General features: G+C 42.5%; 1 protein-coding gene across 1 annotated transcript in view; it reads left to right on the top strand.

Annotated features, from left to right (window-relative positions):
* LOC124805292 overlaps positions 1–18,335 on the top strand; it is a 304,927-nt gene that overhangs the window by 214,790 nt on the left and 71,802 nt on the right. Inside the window, exon 2 of the mRNA XM_047265803.1 lies at positions 6,427–6,558. Coding sequence (XP_047121759.1) covers positions 6,427–6,558 — 132 coding nt within the window. The remainder of the gene's footprint in view (positions 1–6,426; positions 6,559–18,335) is intronic.

The following is an 18,335-nucleotide window of genomic DNA, read 5'->3' as shown; positions in this document are numbered from 1 at the left end:
CAAGTCTTGTATGGCATGGAGGTGCTCTGGACTCGGATGTATGCCTTGTGCACTGATTACATGTCCCAAATATGGTAAGTCACGAGCAAAAAACACACATTTGTCCTTCCGCAAGCGAAACCATTTTGGCGCAAGACCTGAAATAATGTTCTGAGATTGGCTAAATGTTCTTCTTCTGTCTTTCCGGAGATCACAATATCGTCCAGATAGTTTGCTGCAGTAGGGACCGAGGCACAAACAGTTTGCAGATATTGCTGAAACAGTGCAGGGGCGGATGCACACCCGAATCTGTACAAACCAAGATGCGTGTTAACCACCAAGACACGCTGGGATTCGTCGTCCACTGGTATTTGCAAGTACGCATCTGCCAGGTCCAACTTCGAAAAATATTTACCCGGGCACAGTTTGTCAAAAAGATCTTCCGGGCGGGGTAAAGGAAAAGTTGCAATCACTAGTTGTGGATTCACTGTTGCCTTGAAGTCCACACAAAGTCTCAATTTTTCGAAAGGTTTTGGCAAAATTACTAAGGGTGATGCCCAGAGAGAAGCCTGCACACGTTCAATCACACCTTGCGATTCCAAATCGTGTAAGGTTCTCGCGACCTCATCACGCAATGCGTGGGGAACATTGCGCGCTCGGAAAAATTTCGGTTGCGCGTTTACTTTCAGTTCCAAATGTGCTTCATAGTTCTTAGCGCAACCAAGCCCCGGTGCAAAAATGTCTGCAAATTCTTCACATAGAAGAGAAACACTGGCTGAAGGCACAGTCTGGTTCACTGATAGGACCTGATTGACTATAGACAAGTTAAACAACTGAAATAAATCTAAACCAAACAAGTTCACTGCAGAAGAAGAACGAAGTACGTAAAATGACACAAGTTTTGTATGTCCCTTGTATGTGGCAAGAAGGCTGCACTGTCCTAACACAGGGATAGCTTGTCCTGAATAACTATTTAACTTAACATTTGCGGCACGCAAGGGAGGTGTGCCCAGTTGTTTGTACGACTCTTTATTGGTCAAGGAAACTGCAGCTCCGGTATCGAGCTGGAATGGGATCACGTTGCCATGAATGTCCAAGTCTACAAAAAGTTTATTGTCCTGCTGACGACAAGAGCGACTGTCTCGTGCAATTTGAACAGACACTGGTACAGAATCACTTGCTAATTGACGTGATTTCCGGCGACGTCGACGCACACTTTTTGTGGGACACACACAGTCACTTTTAGAGAGAGTGGCACTGGGCGGAGTGGAATGAACTACATGAAAGTACATGGGCGAAGGGTCACGAGCCGGAGTAGTCTTGGTTCGATTCCGGCGCGAAGCAAAGGGCCTGGAATGGTTGTTAGTGCCCGATCTGAGCTTTTTCTGGCAAACACTCTGAACATGTCCTTTTTTATTACAGAAAAAGCAAATAGCTTGGCGTGACGGGCAATTCTCACGCGAATGTCTGGTTGCACACCGCGGGCATGATTTTAGCACTGCATTTTCTTGCTGCCACGGGACATGTGGTTGAGAGCTTGGCGGCAGCTGCGCGGACGAGCGCGAGGGCTCTTTACTGTTCCGTGCAGCTCGCCCGGCGGGCCGGTTAACGTGACACACGGCTGGCGAAGTTACAAATGATTGCTGAGCAAAGTCAAGTGTGTCCTGCCGATCCAATATGTTTATCACTTGTTGAAGGGAGGGACTGACTAGTTTCAAAATTTGCTCCCGTATACGAACATCAGAAACGTTCTGTGCAATTGCATCACGTACCATAGTATCTGAATAAGGGAGGCCACAGTCACACTCAAAAGCACAATCCCTAGTAAGGCCTTGCAAAGTTGCAACCCACTCCCGATTAGTTTGCCCGGCCGTACGTTTGGTACGAAAGAAAGTATACCTTTTTGCAACTACATTGACTGATTCCTTGAAATATGCATCCAATGCCAACAAAATTTCTTCGTAGGACAGAGTTGCTATGTCGCGTCGGGGAAACAATTTCACTATCACACGGTACGTGTGCACGCTGACACACGATAATAAGTGAGGCTGCCGCTCATTACCTTGAATTCTGTAGGCGGCGAGATGGAATCCAAATTGGCGTGACCACTCCGTCCAGCTCTCCATTGCCGCATCAAATTGACGAAAAGGTGGTGCAACTGCGTGTTGTGGCTGCGGTAGCGGTGGAGCGGCGGCGGCCGCATCATTTTGCATTGCACGTTGACTCTGGATGAGCTGTCGAAGGGCATCCAATAACGCCTGCGTCTGCTGATTCTGCAAGCGATAAAATTCGGACAGTACATCTGGAGATTGTGGCGAAGCCATGACAAGTAAATTAGAGCAATACAACCGTTAAATCTTCGTCGCCAATATGTAGTGTTTCTAGAGGAGGCCGAAATGCACGCCTTTAATTACACGCTGACTGGCGTGAGGTCTGGAACCAGTCAGAGAAATAAGACTAGCAAAACAAGAGGTAACTGGTAGAATACTTAACTTTAATCCACAATTGTAGAACATCTCTCGTTATGGTACATGCTTCATAATATTAATTATCAATTGAATACGGCGCCTTGCTAGGTCGTAGCAAATGTAGCTGAAGGCTATGCTAACTATCGTCTCGGCAAATGAGAGCGTATCGGTCAGTGTAGCTTCGCTAACAAAGTCGGCTGTACAACTGGGGTGACTGCCAGTACGTCTCGCTAGACCTGCCGTGTGGTGGCGCTCGGTCTGCTAACACTGACAGTGGCGACACGCGCGTCCGACGTATACTAACGAACCGCGGCCGATTTAAAGGCTACCACCTAGCAAGTGTGGTGTCTGGCGGTGACACCACAATGTTAACAAATTTCTCTTCTTCAGAAACGCTTACCTTGCCATTGCCAGTCTACATTTTATATCCTCTCTACTTCGACCATCATCAGTTATTTTGCTCCCCAAATAGCAAAACTCCTTTACTACTTTAAGTGTCTCATTTCCTAATCTAATTCACTCAGCATCACCTGACTTAATTCGACTACATTCCATTATCCTCGTTTTGCTTTTGTTGATGTTCATCTTATATCCTCCTTTCAAGACACTGTCCATTCTGTTCAACTGCTCTTCCAAGTCCTTTGCTGTCTCTGACAGAATTACAATGTCATCGGCGAACCTCAGCGTTTTTATTTCTTCTCCATGGACTTTAATACCTACTCCGAATTTTTCTTTTGTTTCCTTTACTGCTTGCTCAATATACAGATTGAACAACATCGGGGAGAGCTACAACCCTGTCTCACTCCCTTCCCAACCACTGCTTCCCTTTCATGTCCCTCGAGTCTTATAACTGCCATCTGGTTTCTGTACAAATTGTAAATAGCCTTTCGCTCCCTGTATTTTACCCCTGCCACCTTTAGAATTTGAAAGAGAGTATTCCAGTCAACATTGTCAAAAGTTTCTCTAAGTTTACAAATGCTAGAAACGTAGGTTTGCCTTTCCTTAATCTTTCTTCTAAGATAAGTCGTAAGGTCAGTATTGCCTCACGTGTTCCAGTGTTTCTACGGAATCCAAACTGATTTTCCACGAGGTTGGCTTCTACTAGTTTTTCCATTCGTCTGTAAAGAATTCTTGTTAGTATTTTGCAGCTGTGACTTATTAAACTGATAGTTCGGTAATTTTCACATCTGTCAACACCTGCTTTCTTTGGGATTGGAATTATTATATTCTTCTTGAAGTCTGAGGGTATTTCGCCTGTTTCATACATCTTGCTCACCAGATGGTAGAGTTTTGTCAGGACTGGCTCTCCCACGGCCGTCAGTAGTTCCAATGGAATGTTGCCTACTGCTGGGGCCTTGTTTCAACTCAGGTCTTTCAGTGCTCCGTCAAACTCTTCACGCAGTATCGTATCTCCCATTTCATCTTCATCTACATCCTCTTCCATTTCCGTAATATTGTCCTCAAGTACATCGCCCTTGTATAGACCCTCAATATACTCCTTCCACCTTTCTGCTTTCCCTTCTTTGCTTAGAACTGGGTTTCCATCTGAGCTCTTGATATTCATTCAAGTCGTTCTCTTATCTCAAGAGGTCTCTTTAATTTTCCTGTAGGCAGTATCAATCTTACCCCTAGTGAGATAAGCCTCTACATCCTTACATTTGTACTCTAGCCATCCCTGCTTAGCCATTTTGCACTTCCTGTCGATCTCATTTTTGAGACGTTTGTATTCCTTTTTGCCTGCTTCATTTACTGCATTTTTATATTTTCTCCTTTCATCAATTAAATTCAATATTTCTTCTGTTACCCAAGGATTTCTACTAGCCCTCGTCTTTTTACCTACTTGATCCTCTGCTGCCTTCACTACTTCATCCCTCAAAGCGACCCATTCTTCTTCTACTGTATTTCTTTCCCCCGTTCCTGACAATTGTTCTCTTATGCTCTCTCTGAAACTCTGTACAACCTCTGGTTCTTTCAGCTTATCCAGGTCTCATCACCTTAAATTCCCACCTTTTTGCAGTTTCTTCAGTTTTAATCTACAGGTCATAACCAATAGATTGTGGTCAGAGTCCACATCTGCCCCTGGAAATGTCTTACAATTTAAAACCTGGTTCCTAAATCTCTGTCTTACCATTATATAATCTATCTGATACCTTTTAGTATCTCCAGGGTTTTTCCATGTATACAACCTTATTTCATAATTCTTAAACCAAGTGTTAGCTATGATTATGTTGTGCTCTGTGCAAAATTCTACCAGGCGGCTTCCTCTTTCATTTCTTAGCCCCAATCCTCCTATTCACCTACTACGTTTCCTTCTCTCCCTTTTCCTACACACGAATTCCAGTCACCCATGACTATTAAATTTTCGTTTCCCTTCACTATCTGAATAATTTCTTTTATTTAATCATACATTTCTTCAATTTCTTCGTCATCTGCAGAGCTAGTTGGCATATAAACTTGTACTACTGTAGTAGGTGTGAGCTTCGTATCTATCTTGGCCACAGTAATGCGTTCACTATGCTGCTTGTAGTAGCTTACCCACATACCTTTTTTCCTATTCATTATTAAACCTACTCCTGCTTTACCCCTATTTGATTTTGTGTTTATAACCCTGTAGTCACCTGACCGGTGTCTTGTTCCTCCTGCCACCGAACTTCACTAATTCCCACTATATCTAACTTTAACCTATCCATCTCCCTTTTTAAATTTTCTAACCTACCTGCCCGATTAAGGGATCTGACATTCCACGCTCCGATCCGTAGAACGCCAGTTTTCTTTCTCCTGATAACGACATCCTCTTGAGTAGTCCCCGCCCGGAGATCTGAACGGGGGACTGTTTTACCTCCGGAATATTTTACCCAAGAGGACGCCATCATCATTTAATCCTACAGTAAAGCTGCATGCCCTCGGGAAAAATTACGGCTGTAGTTTCCCCTTGCTTTCAGCCGTTGGCAGTACCAGCACAGCAAGGCCGTTTTGGTTATTGTTACAAGGCCAGATCAGTCAATCATCCAGACTGTTGCCCTTGCAACTACTGAAAAGGCTGCTGCCCCTCTTCAGGAACCACACGTTTGTCTGGCCTCTCAACAGATACCCCTCCGTTGTGGTTTCACCTACGGTACGGCTATCTGTATCGCTGAGGCACGCAAGCCTCCCCACCAACGGCAAGGTCCATGGTTCATGGGCGGGAGTACATACTGACGAAACTAAAATGAGCTCTAACATGGAAATTAAGCGTTTCCGGACACATGTCCCCATAACATCTTTTCTTTATTTGTGTGTGAGGAATGTTTCCTGAAAGTTTGGCCGTACCTTTTTGTAACACCCTGTATATCAAAAAATACCCCGCGGACTACGCTACCTGCAGTAAGATTTACAAATGCATGCAGCATACAAAAATTATTTAGCATCGAAAACAGTTTTGTACAAAGTACTTACGGTTTTTAAAAAGGAGCTGGTTTTCAAGACGCGCACACTGTACAGATGATCAGAGACTGTTGGCATGCAGACATACAGAGACATCCGTTTAACCAGTAAAGAATTAACGCAATTCACCATTTCACCCGATTTACCATATCACCCTGACTTACCCTACCTTCCGCTGCCAGTGCTGCCACCTATCGTCTGTGAGTGGTTATTGCGCGTTGACATCGAATACAGGCAGTGATGAGAGTAATGTGACTGGACCGTGTATGCCTTCCCATAGTAACAACACCAAACACGAACCACACCAATGCACTCGGTGGCCTTTCTACACTTCACAGAGGTTTTGCATATCCGCTGATGGTGTGTACAGAGTCACACTGACATCTGACCACGTCTTCTGGGTGCTTCACTTTTTGTGAGGTAGTGTAAAATATTCAGTGTCCGCTGAGCTGACCAGCAATGGCTCGTGAGCTGTAGAACTAGAGTGTGTTACCCGTATTTGGCCTGTGTTTTGCCCGGAGAGCTGTGAGTGAGAGGTCGGCGGCGCCTGTTGCAGATGGACGCGGTGTACCCCGAACCGCTGTCGCGCCTGCAGCACCGTCGGGCGGTGCGCAAGCCCGTGCACCGCGGACCCGGCGCCTGCTCGCTGCGCTACCGCACCCAGCCCGTCACCTTCGCAGAGATCAAGGTGCGTGTCTACGCGTGTAAGTGCCTCAGCTGCTCTGCTAACCGGTCCGTCTGCACTGCGTTCCCATAAACCGTCCCTATTCTCTTAATGACTTCACTTTGTCAACTAATCACTCCTCTTCACTTCCACCAGAACTTTGTGCCTACAGTTTTCTACATGGCAAGGTCGGCAACTAACAAGGTCTACATCTCAATCTACATCACTACTCTGCAGCTCACACAAGCCTTTGGTATAGGGTTCACAGAACCTACACTACTGGCCATTAAAACCGCTACACCAAGAAGAAGTGTAGATGATAAACGGGTATTCATTGGACAAATATATTATACTAGAACTGACATGTGATTACATTTTCACGCAATTTGGGTGCATAGATCCTGAGAAATCAGTACCCAGAACAACCACCTCTGGCCGTAATAACGGCCTTGATACGCCTGGGCATTGAGTCAAACAGAGCTTGGATGGCGTGTACAGGTACAGCTGCCCATGCAGCTTCAACACGATACCACAGTTCATCAAGAGCAGTGACTGGCGTATTGTGACGAGCCAGTTGCTCGGCCACCATTGACCAGACGTTTTCAATTGGTGAGAGATCACGAGAATGTGCTGGCCAGGGCAGCAGTCGAACATTTTCTGTATCCAGAAAGGCCCGTACAGGACCTGCAACATGCGGTCGTGCATTATCCTGCTGAAATGTAGGGTTTCGCAGGGATCGAATGAAGGGTAGAGCCACGGGTCGTAACACATCTGAAATGTAACGTCCATTGTTCATAGTGCCGTCAATGCGAACAAGAGGTGACGGAGACGTGTAACCAATGGCACCCCATACCATCACGCCGGGTGATGCGCCAGTATGGCGATGACGAACACACGCTTCCAATGTGCGTTCGCCGCGATGTCGCCAAACACAGATGCGACCATCATGATGCTGTAAACAGAACCTGGATTCATCCGAAAAAATTACGTTTTGCCATTCGTGCACCCAGGTTCGTCGTTGAGTACACCATCGCAGGCGCTCCTGTCTGTGATGCAGCGTGAAGAGTAACCGCAGCCATGGTCTCCGAGCTGATAGTCCATGCTGCTGCAAACGTCGTCGAACTGTTGGTGCAGATGGTTGTTGTCTTGCAAACGTCCCCATCTGTTGACTCAGGGATCGAGACGTGGCTGCACGATCCGTTACAGCCATGCGGATAAGATGCTTGTCATCTCGTCTGCTGGTGATACGAGGCCGTTGGGATCCAGCACGGCGTTCCGTATTACCCTCCTGAACGCACCGATTCCACATTCTGCTAACAGTCATTGGATCTCGACCAACGCGAGCAGCAATGTCGCGATATGATAAACCGCAATCGCGATAGGCTACAATCCGACCTTTATCAAAGTCGGAAACGTGATGGTACGCATTTCTGCTCCTTACACGAGGCATCACAACAACGCTTCAGCAGGCAACGCCGGTCAACTGCTGTTTGTGTATGAGAAATCGGTTGGAAACTTTCCTCATGTCAGCAAGTTGTAGGTGTCGCCACCGGCGCCAACCTCGTATGAATGCTCTGAAAAGCTAATCATTTGCATATCACAGCATCTTCTTCCTGTCGGTTAAATTTCGCGTCTGTAGCACGTCATCTTCGTGGTGTAGCAATTTTAATGGCCAGTAGTGTATTTGAGACAAGTTCTTGACTAACAAGCGGGATAAATGTACCTTTCTGTTCGAGTCTGATTTCTATTATTTTATTACAACTGCGATTATTCTCTGTCTGAGTGGAGTTAACTAAGTCCGCAGCTCGTGGTCGTGCGGTAGCGTTCTCGCTTCCCACGCCCGGGTTTCCGGGTTCGATTCCTGGCAGGGTCAGGGATTTTCTCTGCCTCGTGATGACTGGGTGTTGTGTGATGTCCTTAGGTTAGTTAGGTTTAAGTAGTTCTAAGTTCTAGGGGATTGATGACCATACATGTTAAGTACCATAGTGCTCAGAGCCATTTGAACCATTTTTGGAGTTAAAAAAGATTTTGGCATTCATCGACGAAAGATGGTGATCGAAATTTCGTGAAAAGCCTTTGGTTTAATATTGCCACATCACTTCGCTTAGCATATCCGTGTCACTGTCTCCCTTGTTTCGCGATAGCACAAAACTAGCGCCTCTTCTTTGACCTTTTTCGATGACTTCCGTAAATCCTGTCTGATAAGGATTCCATATCGGAGAGCGGTATTCCAAAAGAGGACGGGCAAACCTAGTGTTAATACGCTCTTTATCAGATTTGTTCCATCTTCTAAATGTTCTGTCAATGAAACGCAACCTTTGACTCACTTTCCCTACAGCATTATCCATGTGATGGTCCCATTTTAAGTTGTTTCGTAGCTGCATTCCCAAGATATTTAATTTATTCGACTGCCTTTAAATCTTATTTATCGTCTAACCGCATTTTAGCGAATTTTTTAGTTCTCATGCGGAGAGTCTCACATTCTACGTTTACGTTTTAGATACGTTATACTGTAATTTAGACCGCAGTTTGACAACAATGAGAACCAAATTTATGTATGTAGAAGATACTCCATGCTATGAAACACTCCACGAGCCGCCTTTGCTTGATCTTGCGACGACCCCTAACCCCAGTTAATGCGTTAAACAATTAAATGTACGAACTTGAAAAAGTCTTTAACTGTTGTTTAAATCAAGCGCACTATTTTAGCGGAGGCAACGCTAGCACAATGCAGCCAATATGTCTGAAAAAGATGGCACAATAAACATTATTTTACTCATCTGCTTCTTGTGGCTTCCCGGCGAAAACGTGGCTCGCTGAAAGAATGATTTACGTGTAGGAAATACTATACAGGTTTTGATTTTCGGATAAGAGCACTGTTGATTTATTGCCTACATTCCGCATATAGAACTTTTCATGTTTTACATTGTTTTTAAATTTAGAACTTTTTCATAATAGTCTCAGTGTTCCCACAAATCAAAAATTATAATTTCCCATTTAGAACAGGCTTATGAAAGTAAAAGAATTGTTCAATGCGTAATTACACTCGCAATTTTCATCATACAGAATTATCTGAATTAACTTCCAAATATAAAATCATGAAATTATAATTGTTCAATATGGCTGTTATCTCCCTATAACTGTATCTCCTCGCCGACTTGTGACTATCAACAACTAAACAAGAAGGACAATGGTAATACTTGTATCCAAGAAATTCTTTTACATAAGAAATGAGTCTTTTCTTTGAAGTAATTTTAAAAGTTTATAATTACCCATTTTTATGTCGATGACTTAAAAAACTGAATAATCAAATTTCGAAATAAATCCAATACAGTACATGAAAAAAATTAATTTTTTGAAAAAAGTTAAAATCAAAATTATTTATATCGCATATGTCATCTGAATACAAGTTTTGCATATAACTGTATAAAAACTATTTTATTAATATCATTAAAACTATGGAATGTGAAATTACGATCTTGTTCTTGCCAGATCCGGACATGGAATTTTGATACGTAAACTATTGAATAGCGCATTTCCTTAACTGTACCGAAAAGTACTGTACGTAGTGAAAGATGAGTTAATGATCAGTTCAATTACAAGCTATACGCTTTGAAACGTGTTTCAGTGAACAGTAACTGTAATACTGTATTCCTTACAATACGCTACTTATGCTTCTGCAATGAAAACAAGGTGCTGAGCTTTATTTGAGGCCTTCGATCAACTGGAAATGTAGATCTGGTCGTAGTGGGAACTAACTAGGTCACGTGGCAACGTACGGCCATGTTACCGTTCGAAGTACTGGACATTGTTGCTTCGCAGCGCAAGCAGGGAAAGTGGTCGCGTATAGCATCTTCGTATGCAGACGCCTTAGACACACTATCCAACGAGTGCAGCAAGGTGGAGATTCCCTGCTGTTTTGGGGTGGAATTATGTGGGGCCGACGTACGACGCTGGTGGTCATGGAAGGCGCCGTAACGGCAGTACGATGCGTGAATACCATTCTCCGACCGATAGTGCAACCATATCGGCAGCATATTGGCGAGGCATTCGTCTTCATGGACCACATTTCGCGCCCCCTTCGTGTTCATATTGTGAATGACTTCCTTCAGGATAACATCATCGCTTTTCTAGAATGGCCAGCATGTTCTCCAGACATGAACCCTATAGATTGAAAAGGGCTGTTTATGGACGACGTGGCCCACAAACTACTCTAAAGGATCTACGCCGAATCGCCGTTGAGGAGTGGGACATTCTGGACCAACAGTGCCATAACGAACTTGTGGATAGTATGTCACGGCGAATACAGGCATTCATCAATGCAAGAGGACGTGCTACTGGATATTGAGATGTACCGGTGTGTACAGTAATCTGGACCACCACCTCTGAAGGTCTCGCTGTATGGTTGTACAACATGCAATGGGCGGAAATGTTTATGTTGATCTCTATTCCAATTTTCTGTACAGGTTCCGGAACTCATGGAACCGAGGAGATGCAAAACTTTTTTGTTGACTGTGTGTACAGTATCAGTAAAGTAAGTAAACTTCAGGAGGTTAACGTAAACTGAGTAGACTGAATCACTCGCTGCACACCAGTAATTATACGTTCACTTCCAAGTTTTGATTACCAAGGAAATCTTCAGTCGGAATAAGTAATCTGATCTTCACAATTTCATATACACAAACCGACAATCATTTACTTGTAGCAGATCTGCCAGCTTACTTTTCGTATCTAAAACTTCGTTGATTATTGTAATGTTCTACTTTTCTTTTCTGGTAATTATTCATACGGTGTCCATGAAACTGCAGGGGTCGTCGTAGTGCAGTGACGAACTGCTGTGTAGGAGTGAACGAAAAACTTTGACAAACTTTCGAACTAAACATTTAACTTCAGACTGTGTAATTATTTGCAGCCTCTTCCGCCTAAGCAAATCATACACACCATTGTTTCTGCCGTAAAATCACAATATCTAATACAGTCAGATGAAGTGGATAAAATAATTGTTTTCACGAATGCTTTTTATTGAGTATAATTTCAGTCTTCAATTAAGAATCCATAAACAGCATGAACTTCACTTCAAGCTGACTGTGTCTTAGCAGATCCATCAGATTAGCAATTCGTTTCTAATGGCACCTAACAATACACCTAAATCTCCAGAAGTACAGTATATCTTTCCATTACAAAGCTTTATACCATCACTACTACAATTTAATCAGTAAGTACACATATTACATTAATTCGAAAGAATAATTATCCTGTCAGAGAATTCATTACGCTGATGAGCGTCTTTCTCCCAGTTTTATCTTCTGACTGTTGGAGGTGCATTGCTCTTTCTACTTACTATCCGTTGCGCTCGTTCACTGGCTGTACCTGCTCCGACACATCACTTGCGCGCCCAATTCCCTACATTTCAACATAGCAACGTACAATACGTAAACATTCATAAAATTTTAAAAATAATAACTTACGCTAGTAAATTTCTCATTAGCGTGTATGGAGACCTGCACGTTAATAGAGGCATAACTTCTGCGATTGATCTAGGCTGTTCATCAACATGTAATGTCAGTTTTCTAAATTCTGTTTGGTTGCAAATCCAAAGCCCTTACAACAGTCGGCAGTCGAAATATTTGTTGTGTTTCTAACTTAGCTGTGTTAATTTCCTGCATTTTAGAGGGAATTGAATCAGGTCGTGAGTTTTTAAAAGTATCATATCCATAACATCGTTCGCTGGTTTACATGTTGTTGTCCCGTCAGCTCAAAATCCTCGGCCAAACTCGTCTGGAATCCAGGATCACCCACACGACAAAAAAGTATCTCCTTCCGTTTTCGGGAAGTCAAGGCTCCTCCATGTGTTTCATAACGTACTGGCATAATTTCCGCAGTTAAAAAGACGACGTTTTCAGTTTCAAAGAACTTTGTCAGAAGTCTGCAAACTTTAGATTCATTCGATGTCTCATTATGCCCTAGAGTCGCGCAAAGTCGCTTGACAGTTGCTGCATAACTTTCTTCATTCTGATAACACGCTCACGATTAGCACACGTTGCACACAAGTAAAATGCTCTGTTGTTAGACACCGAATGTGAGAAATTCAAACTGAGTCAACAATCGGAATGTTTCTGGAAATACAAACGAATCAAAACAATGTCGCCATCTGACAAACTAACGTACCTGAACTTTTCGGATCAGTTAACGTCGAGGAAGGAATCAGCGATCATAGGACTGTGATAGTATTAATCACTACAGATATTAAAAGGAATGTTGGACAATTTAGGAAAATACTTTCGGTTGGAAAGATGAAAACGAGAGAAATTACAGAATATATAAGTAGTCTTCATCAAATATTCAGCTCTGAGGACGAAGATGTGGAGCACAAATAAGTAAAACGCAAAAGCATTGTACAACGTGACTTATACAAGTATGTGTCGAGCAAAGTCGTGTTGGTTGGAAAAGGCTCATTCTGATTCAATAACCATGTTAGAAAAGTTCTCTCTAGAACCTCACCTTCGACTTATGTGAAGTCAAAGCTAAGTAGACAAACAGAAGCTATATGAAGTCAAATTTAATGTGAGGACAGTGTTGCGAGAAGCAATCAGTGAATTTCAGAATAAAATTTTGCCAAACGATGTGACTAAAAATCCTAAGAAGATTTGGTTTTACATAAAGACACGAAGTGGTTCGAAATCATGTATTCAATCGCTCAGTGACCATACTGGCACTGAAATGGAAGACGACAGAGAGAAAGCCGAAATACTACATTCGGTCTTCCAAAATTGTTTTATTGTGAAAGATGATATTAGGGTTCATCCTTTTAGTAGCCGCACAAATGCCAAAATGGCAGACATTGAAGTAAGAAGTACCGGCGGAAATTTCGGGAGTCCCAAGGGTGTGTTATAGGGCCGCTACTATATACAATTTACACTCTCGGTCGATGCTACTATGTAAAAGAAGATTACAATGCCAGAAGACTCAAGTGAAATGTGGGAGGGTCTGCAGAGGATCAATGATTGTTGCAGGGTGTGACAGTTGTCTACGAACGTGGCTCTGTGTAACGTAGTACGCATAAATAGGAGAAGAGATCAATTGCTGTTCCATTACACTACTGGCGATCAATCTCTGGAGAAACAACTACCGTAAAATACCTGGTAGTAGAGCCCGCGCGAAATACCGTGACCGTACGCTCACTTTTTTTTTTAATATTGAGTCCCTCCACGCCCACGCTTGCATGATGATCACTCAAAATGATCTGTCACCTTTGCTTTAGTTGGTATCTACGAGGAATTCCGCTGAAATGCAGCGATTTAATTTCGCTTGGCTGTTTAACCATTTGTAACTTTCAGAGAAGCATCATAAGTGATGAATTTTGAGTAGAAACTACACATTTCTCTTGTTGTCACGCTAAAAATCTGCTTCTTCTGCCAAAACACAGCGGGGTTTACACTTTGTCACCTCACTAACATGTTATGCATATGCAATTGGGAGAGTAATCTGAAACAGCGGGCCGGCCGGGGTGCCCGAGCGGTTCTAGGCGCTTCAGTCCGGAACCGCGCGACCGCTACGGTCGCAGGTTCGCATCCTGCCTCGGGCATGGATGTGTGAGATGTCCTTAGGTTAGTTAGGTTTAAGTAGTTCTAAGTTCTAGGGGACTGATGACCTCAGATGTTAAGTCCCATAGTGCTCAGAGCCATTTGAACCATTTTGAAACAGCAGTTTATCAAGTTTAAGCGAGGAATTGAGGAAAAGTAAGGTCCGTATCTCATGAAAAAGCACATCCTCGGTACAAAATAAGCGTATAATGTTTTTACTTACGTTGTTCCAAAACCCACAGCATTTCTCGTTTCACCAGCTGTCGCTGGCCCTAAAAACTACATTCTTTCACTGGAAAAGTCTTTAGTTACTGAAATAATAAGGAAGCTAACGAAGTTTTGCGTAATAACCAAATGGCAAAATACTCTTCTCCTTTCATGCTATCATTTTCCAAAATCTCATTTCGATACCTCAAACCGTTTATGAAATATGAGGATTGTTGTGGATATTTCACTCCGGCTTTATCGCTGGCGCGGCGCAGTCAGTAATGAGTATATCAGATAAATTTTCTCGAGATTGGTGACAGATAGGCACCTCCATCCAAGTCTAAAGAAAAATTCGATATATTAGCTAAATTTCATATGCAGTAATATATTATGTACATGCACCAAACGCAAAATCATAGTGACTCCTACTTTTCAATGCACACTTTTTCGGATTCCGCGCGATGTGTTACTTCCATTTAAATATCACAATAACTATGACCATTAACGAAGTGATGGGCGCATCATCATGAACCTCACAAATAAAGCTGTAACTAACGCAAAAATGATTTTCTTACGAAATAGTTTCTGTGAAATCGTTTCAGAAAGATTGAAGGGCGAGTGCCTCGATTCTGTCATCGCCGACCGGCCGAAAAGTGGCTAAACATTGTCGGCCTCCCCTCCCGAACAAACGAATGAAGTCGCCCGGCGCTTTGGACGGAAACTGGTCCCTGCGCATCGACTTGCGCGGTGTCTAACCATTCGGAGCGACCTCAAGGGGAATGACCATATAAACCAAATAACAGGAAAAGCAGATGCCGGATTGAGATTCATCGAGAGAATACTAAGAAAATGTACCTCATTCACGAAAGAAATGGCTTACAAAACGTTTGTTCGATCAATTCTTTAATATTGTTCGTAAGCCTGGAGCCCTTATCAAGTAGGATTGACAGGAGAGATACAGAGGATCCAATGAACAGAGTCACGTTTTGCCACGTGATAGTTTAGTCGGCAGGAGAGCATTTGTGACTGGATTCGTTATTTCCTGTCGGAAAGGTCACAGTTCGTGCTAATTGACGGAAAGTTGTTGAGCAAAACGGAACTGATATCTGGCGTTCCCCGAAGGAGTGTTATAGGCTGTCCTATGTTCCTAATCTATATAAATTATTTAGGAGACAATCTGAGCAACCATCTTAAGTTCTTTGCAGATGATGCTGCCATTTACCGTTTAGTAAAGTCATCAGAAGATCAAGACCAACTGCAAAATGATTTAGAAAAGGTATCTGTATGGGCCGAATAACGGCAGTTAGCCCTAAATAATGAACAGTTTGAGGTCATTCACATGATTACTAAAAGAAATCTACTGAATTTCGATTACACGATAAATCACACAAATATGAAAGCTGTAAATTCAACTAAACACCTAGGGAGAACAATATTACAGACAACTTAAATTGGAGGGATCACATAGATTAGTGCTCCGCAACCTTTTATTATTCACAGTAAATCCAGACTCAGCACAGCACAACAAAATGCTTGTCCCCTCAAAATCGTGTGTCTTAATCGCGAATTATTACATCGCTTTATAGTCAGTTATTATTATTATTGTAAAACAGGAATAGACTCATCGATTTATTGGCACCTTACTAACTTCAACTCATTATAGAAAGCCGGCCGCTGTGGTCGAGCGGTTCTAGGCGCTTTAGTCCGAAACCGCGCGACCTCTACGGTCGCAGGTTCGAATCCTGCCTCGGGCATGGATGTGTGTGATGTCCTTAGGTTAGTTAGGTTTAAGTAGTTCTAAGCCTAGGGGACAGATGACCTCAGATGTCCCATAGTGCTCAGAGCCACTGGAACCATTATAGAAAACAGACGTTTCTAATATGAATGTTAAAGTAAATAACTGGCCTCATACCTTCAATGTGATACTTGAGCCTGCGGTTTATTCGTGGCGGAATCATTTAATGTCTTCGTTTTTTAAATTTTAGTCAACTTCGAGAAACCCAGTTCACACAAACATGTAGTTCAAAATAATAGCATATTAACTGCCATCTCGGAGATAACCAGGTATTCACTGCTTATTGAAAACAAAAAGTATCAAAAGACGCTTCAAAAAATTTTGATTTCTGTCTCCTTTCAAATCTACCAGTTCCTTTTGCAGACCTAAACCCAATTTATTCGGAAGATGTTCATAATCCACGGATGGACCACGAACTCAGTCAAAATCTTCAATACTCTCTTCAAAAGATTTTTTGATATTCCGTTGCAAGAGTACTAGATGTTTTTTAAGTCCATCATCACCTATTATAGTCAGTAAGGAGCCATACAGTTGGGAACATTTTACGCGATCCATTTTCAGTTGTCTGTATCCACAAGTTTAACTTATTAATAAATCCTTGAATATTATCCATAATAATTAGAATATTTTCGTTTCTACCTCACAGTCTTCTGCTTAGTTCACTTAAGTGTACGAAAATGTGAGAAATGTTTGCCATCTTAGGTACCCATCCATCATCCGTTAATAAATCAGCATGCTCAGGCCCATTAATAGTCAAAAATGCAAGTACCTGATCTGTAAGTTCAAACGCTTTCGTTAACACTTTACCTCACGATAACCATCGTACTTCTGTACGTAACAGAAGTGTAATGTGCTGTGGTCGCTTTTCTTGACACGCTAAAAAGCCGCATATATAGGATCCGCGGTTTGATGAGGTTCACGGCTTTTACTTCTTCGTCCGTCACAATTTTCAGAACTGCTTGCTCGTTCACGTAGTTCTTTGCAAAAAAAGAAATTACTTGCAATTACATTTCCTTCAACGTACGTTATGTAGAAAAGCATGACGGCAGTATCGGTGGTCTCCTCGATCTGAAGTGAGAATTTGCGACTGCTTTTTATTTTCTCCCTCATGTCCTCGATGTCACTGCACATGTCATTAGCTCGATGACTCACTGTGTCAGCAGGAGTGGAATTTCTGAAATGTCAGTAGCAGCTTCTGAACTAAAAACTTTTTTTACCATTTCCTTACATGCGGGCATTAACAACGTTTCTGCTATTGTGTGTGGCTCGCTTGCTGAACTTTTTGCGAAACATGACGTAGTCACGAGCTTCACTTGTGTTCTTTATTTTGTTCCAACGACTGATGAAATAATTCACATCTTTATTGAACAGAGAGGAATGCTTTGAGAACCTTGCACTCGAAGATGGAGCACTCCGCACAATGAACTTATCCACATCGAGTAAAAAAATGTTTAATACCACGGTAATAGAAAATACTGGTGTAACAGCCACAACATTCGCACAGCTGCAGAACACAGCTGTGATAAAACTGAACTGACATACCCAAGCAATGGAAAGTCCAGGATGGAAAATAACAATACTGTTGAACTGAAATGCTGTATTTTTGTGTGATACTTTGCGGGTCCTTTGGCGGCGAACGAAAGGAACAATGAAGTTTAAGAAGCGTCTACAAATTGGAACAAGTATCAAAACAAGGCAATAAAACTAATAAGAGAGAGGCATTTTTGGTAATCCCAGGAATTTTGGGGAAGAACACTTACAGTCAACCATACACAAAAGGTGTGGCGTTACAAAGTACTCTCAACCTAGTGGTATAGCCGGTAGATTGGTACAAGCTAAAATACAATCAAGCAAGGTAAGCAAAGTATAACAGCAGTATTGAGTAAATAAATTACGTCTCTCTGAAGATGTGACAGTTATCAGCGTGTATTACATAAAGAATAAACAAGTATCTTCTTTCTTAAAATCGAAGGAAATAAATTATATTTAATTTCTTTAAAAACAAAAATTCACGGAATGTCTTAAATTGAAATTCCTTAATTTTTTAGAATGATATGTAAATGTTGACACCTCACCCTCCACTTTATGACGTACTGGTTGCGGAACACACACACACACACACACACACACACACACACACACACACACACACACAGATAATGTTGGGGAAAGGCGAATCAAAGATTGCGTTGTGTTCGCAGAACATTTAGAGGATG

The sequence above is a fragment of the Schistocerca piceifrons genome, chromosome 7 (genome assembly GCF_021461385.2).
Source record: "Schistocerca piceifrons isolate TAMUIC-IGC-003096 chromosome 7, iqSchPice1.1, whole genome shotgun sequence".
Classification (NCBI taxonomy): Eukaryota; Metazoa; Arthropoda; class Insecta; order Orthoptera; family Acrididae; genus Schistocerca; species Schistocerca piceifrons.
This window is presented reverse-complemented; position numbering and strand designations above follow the sequence as displayed.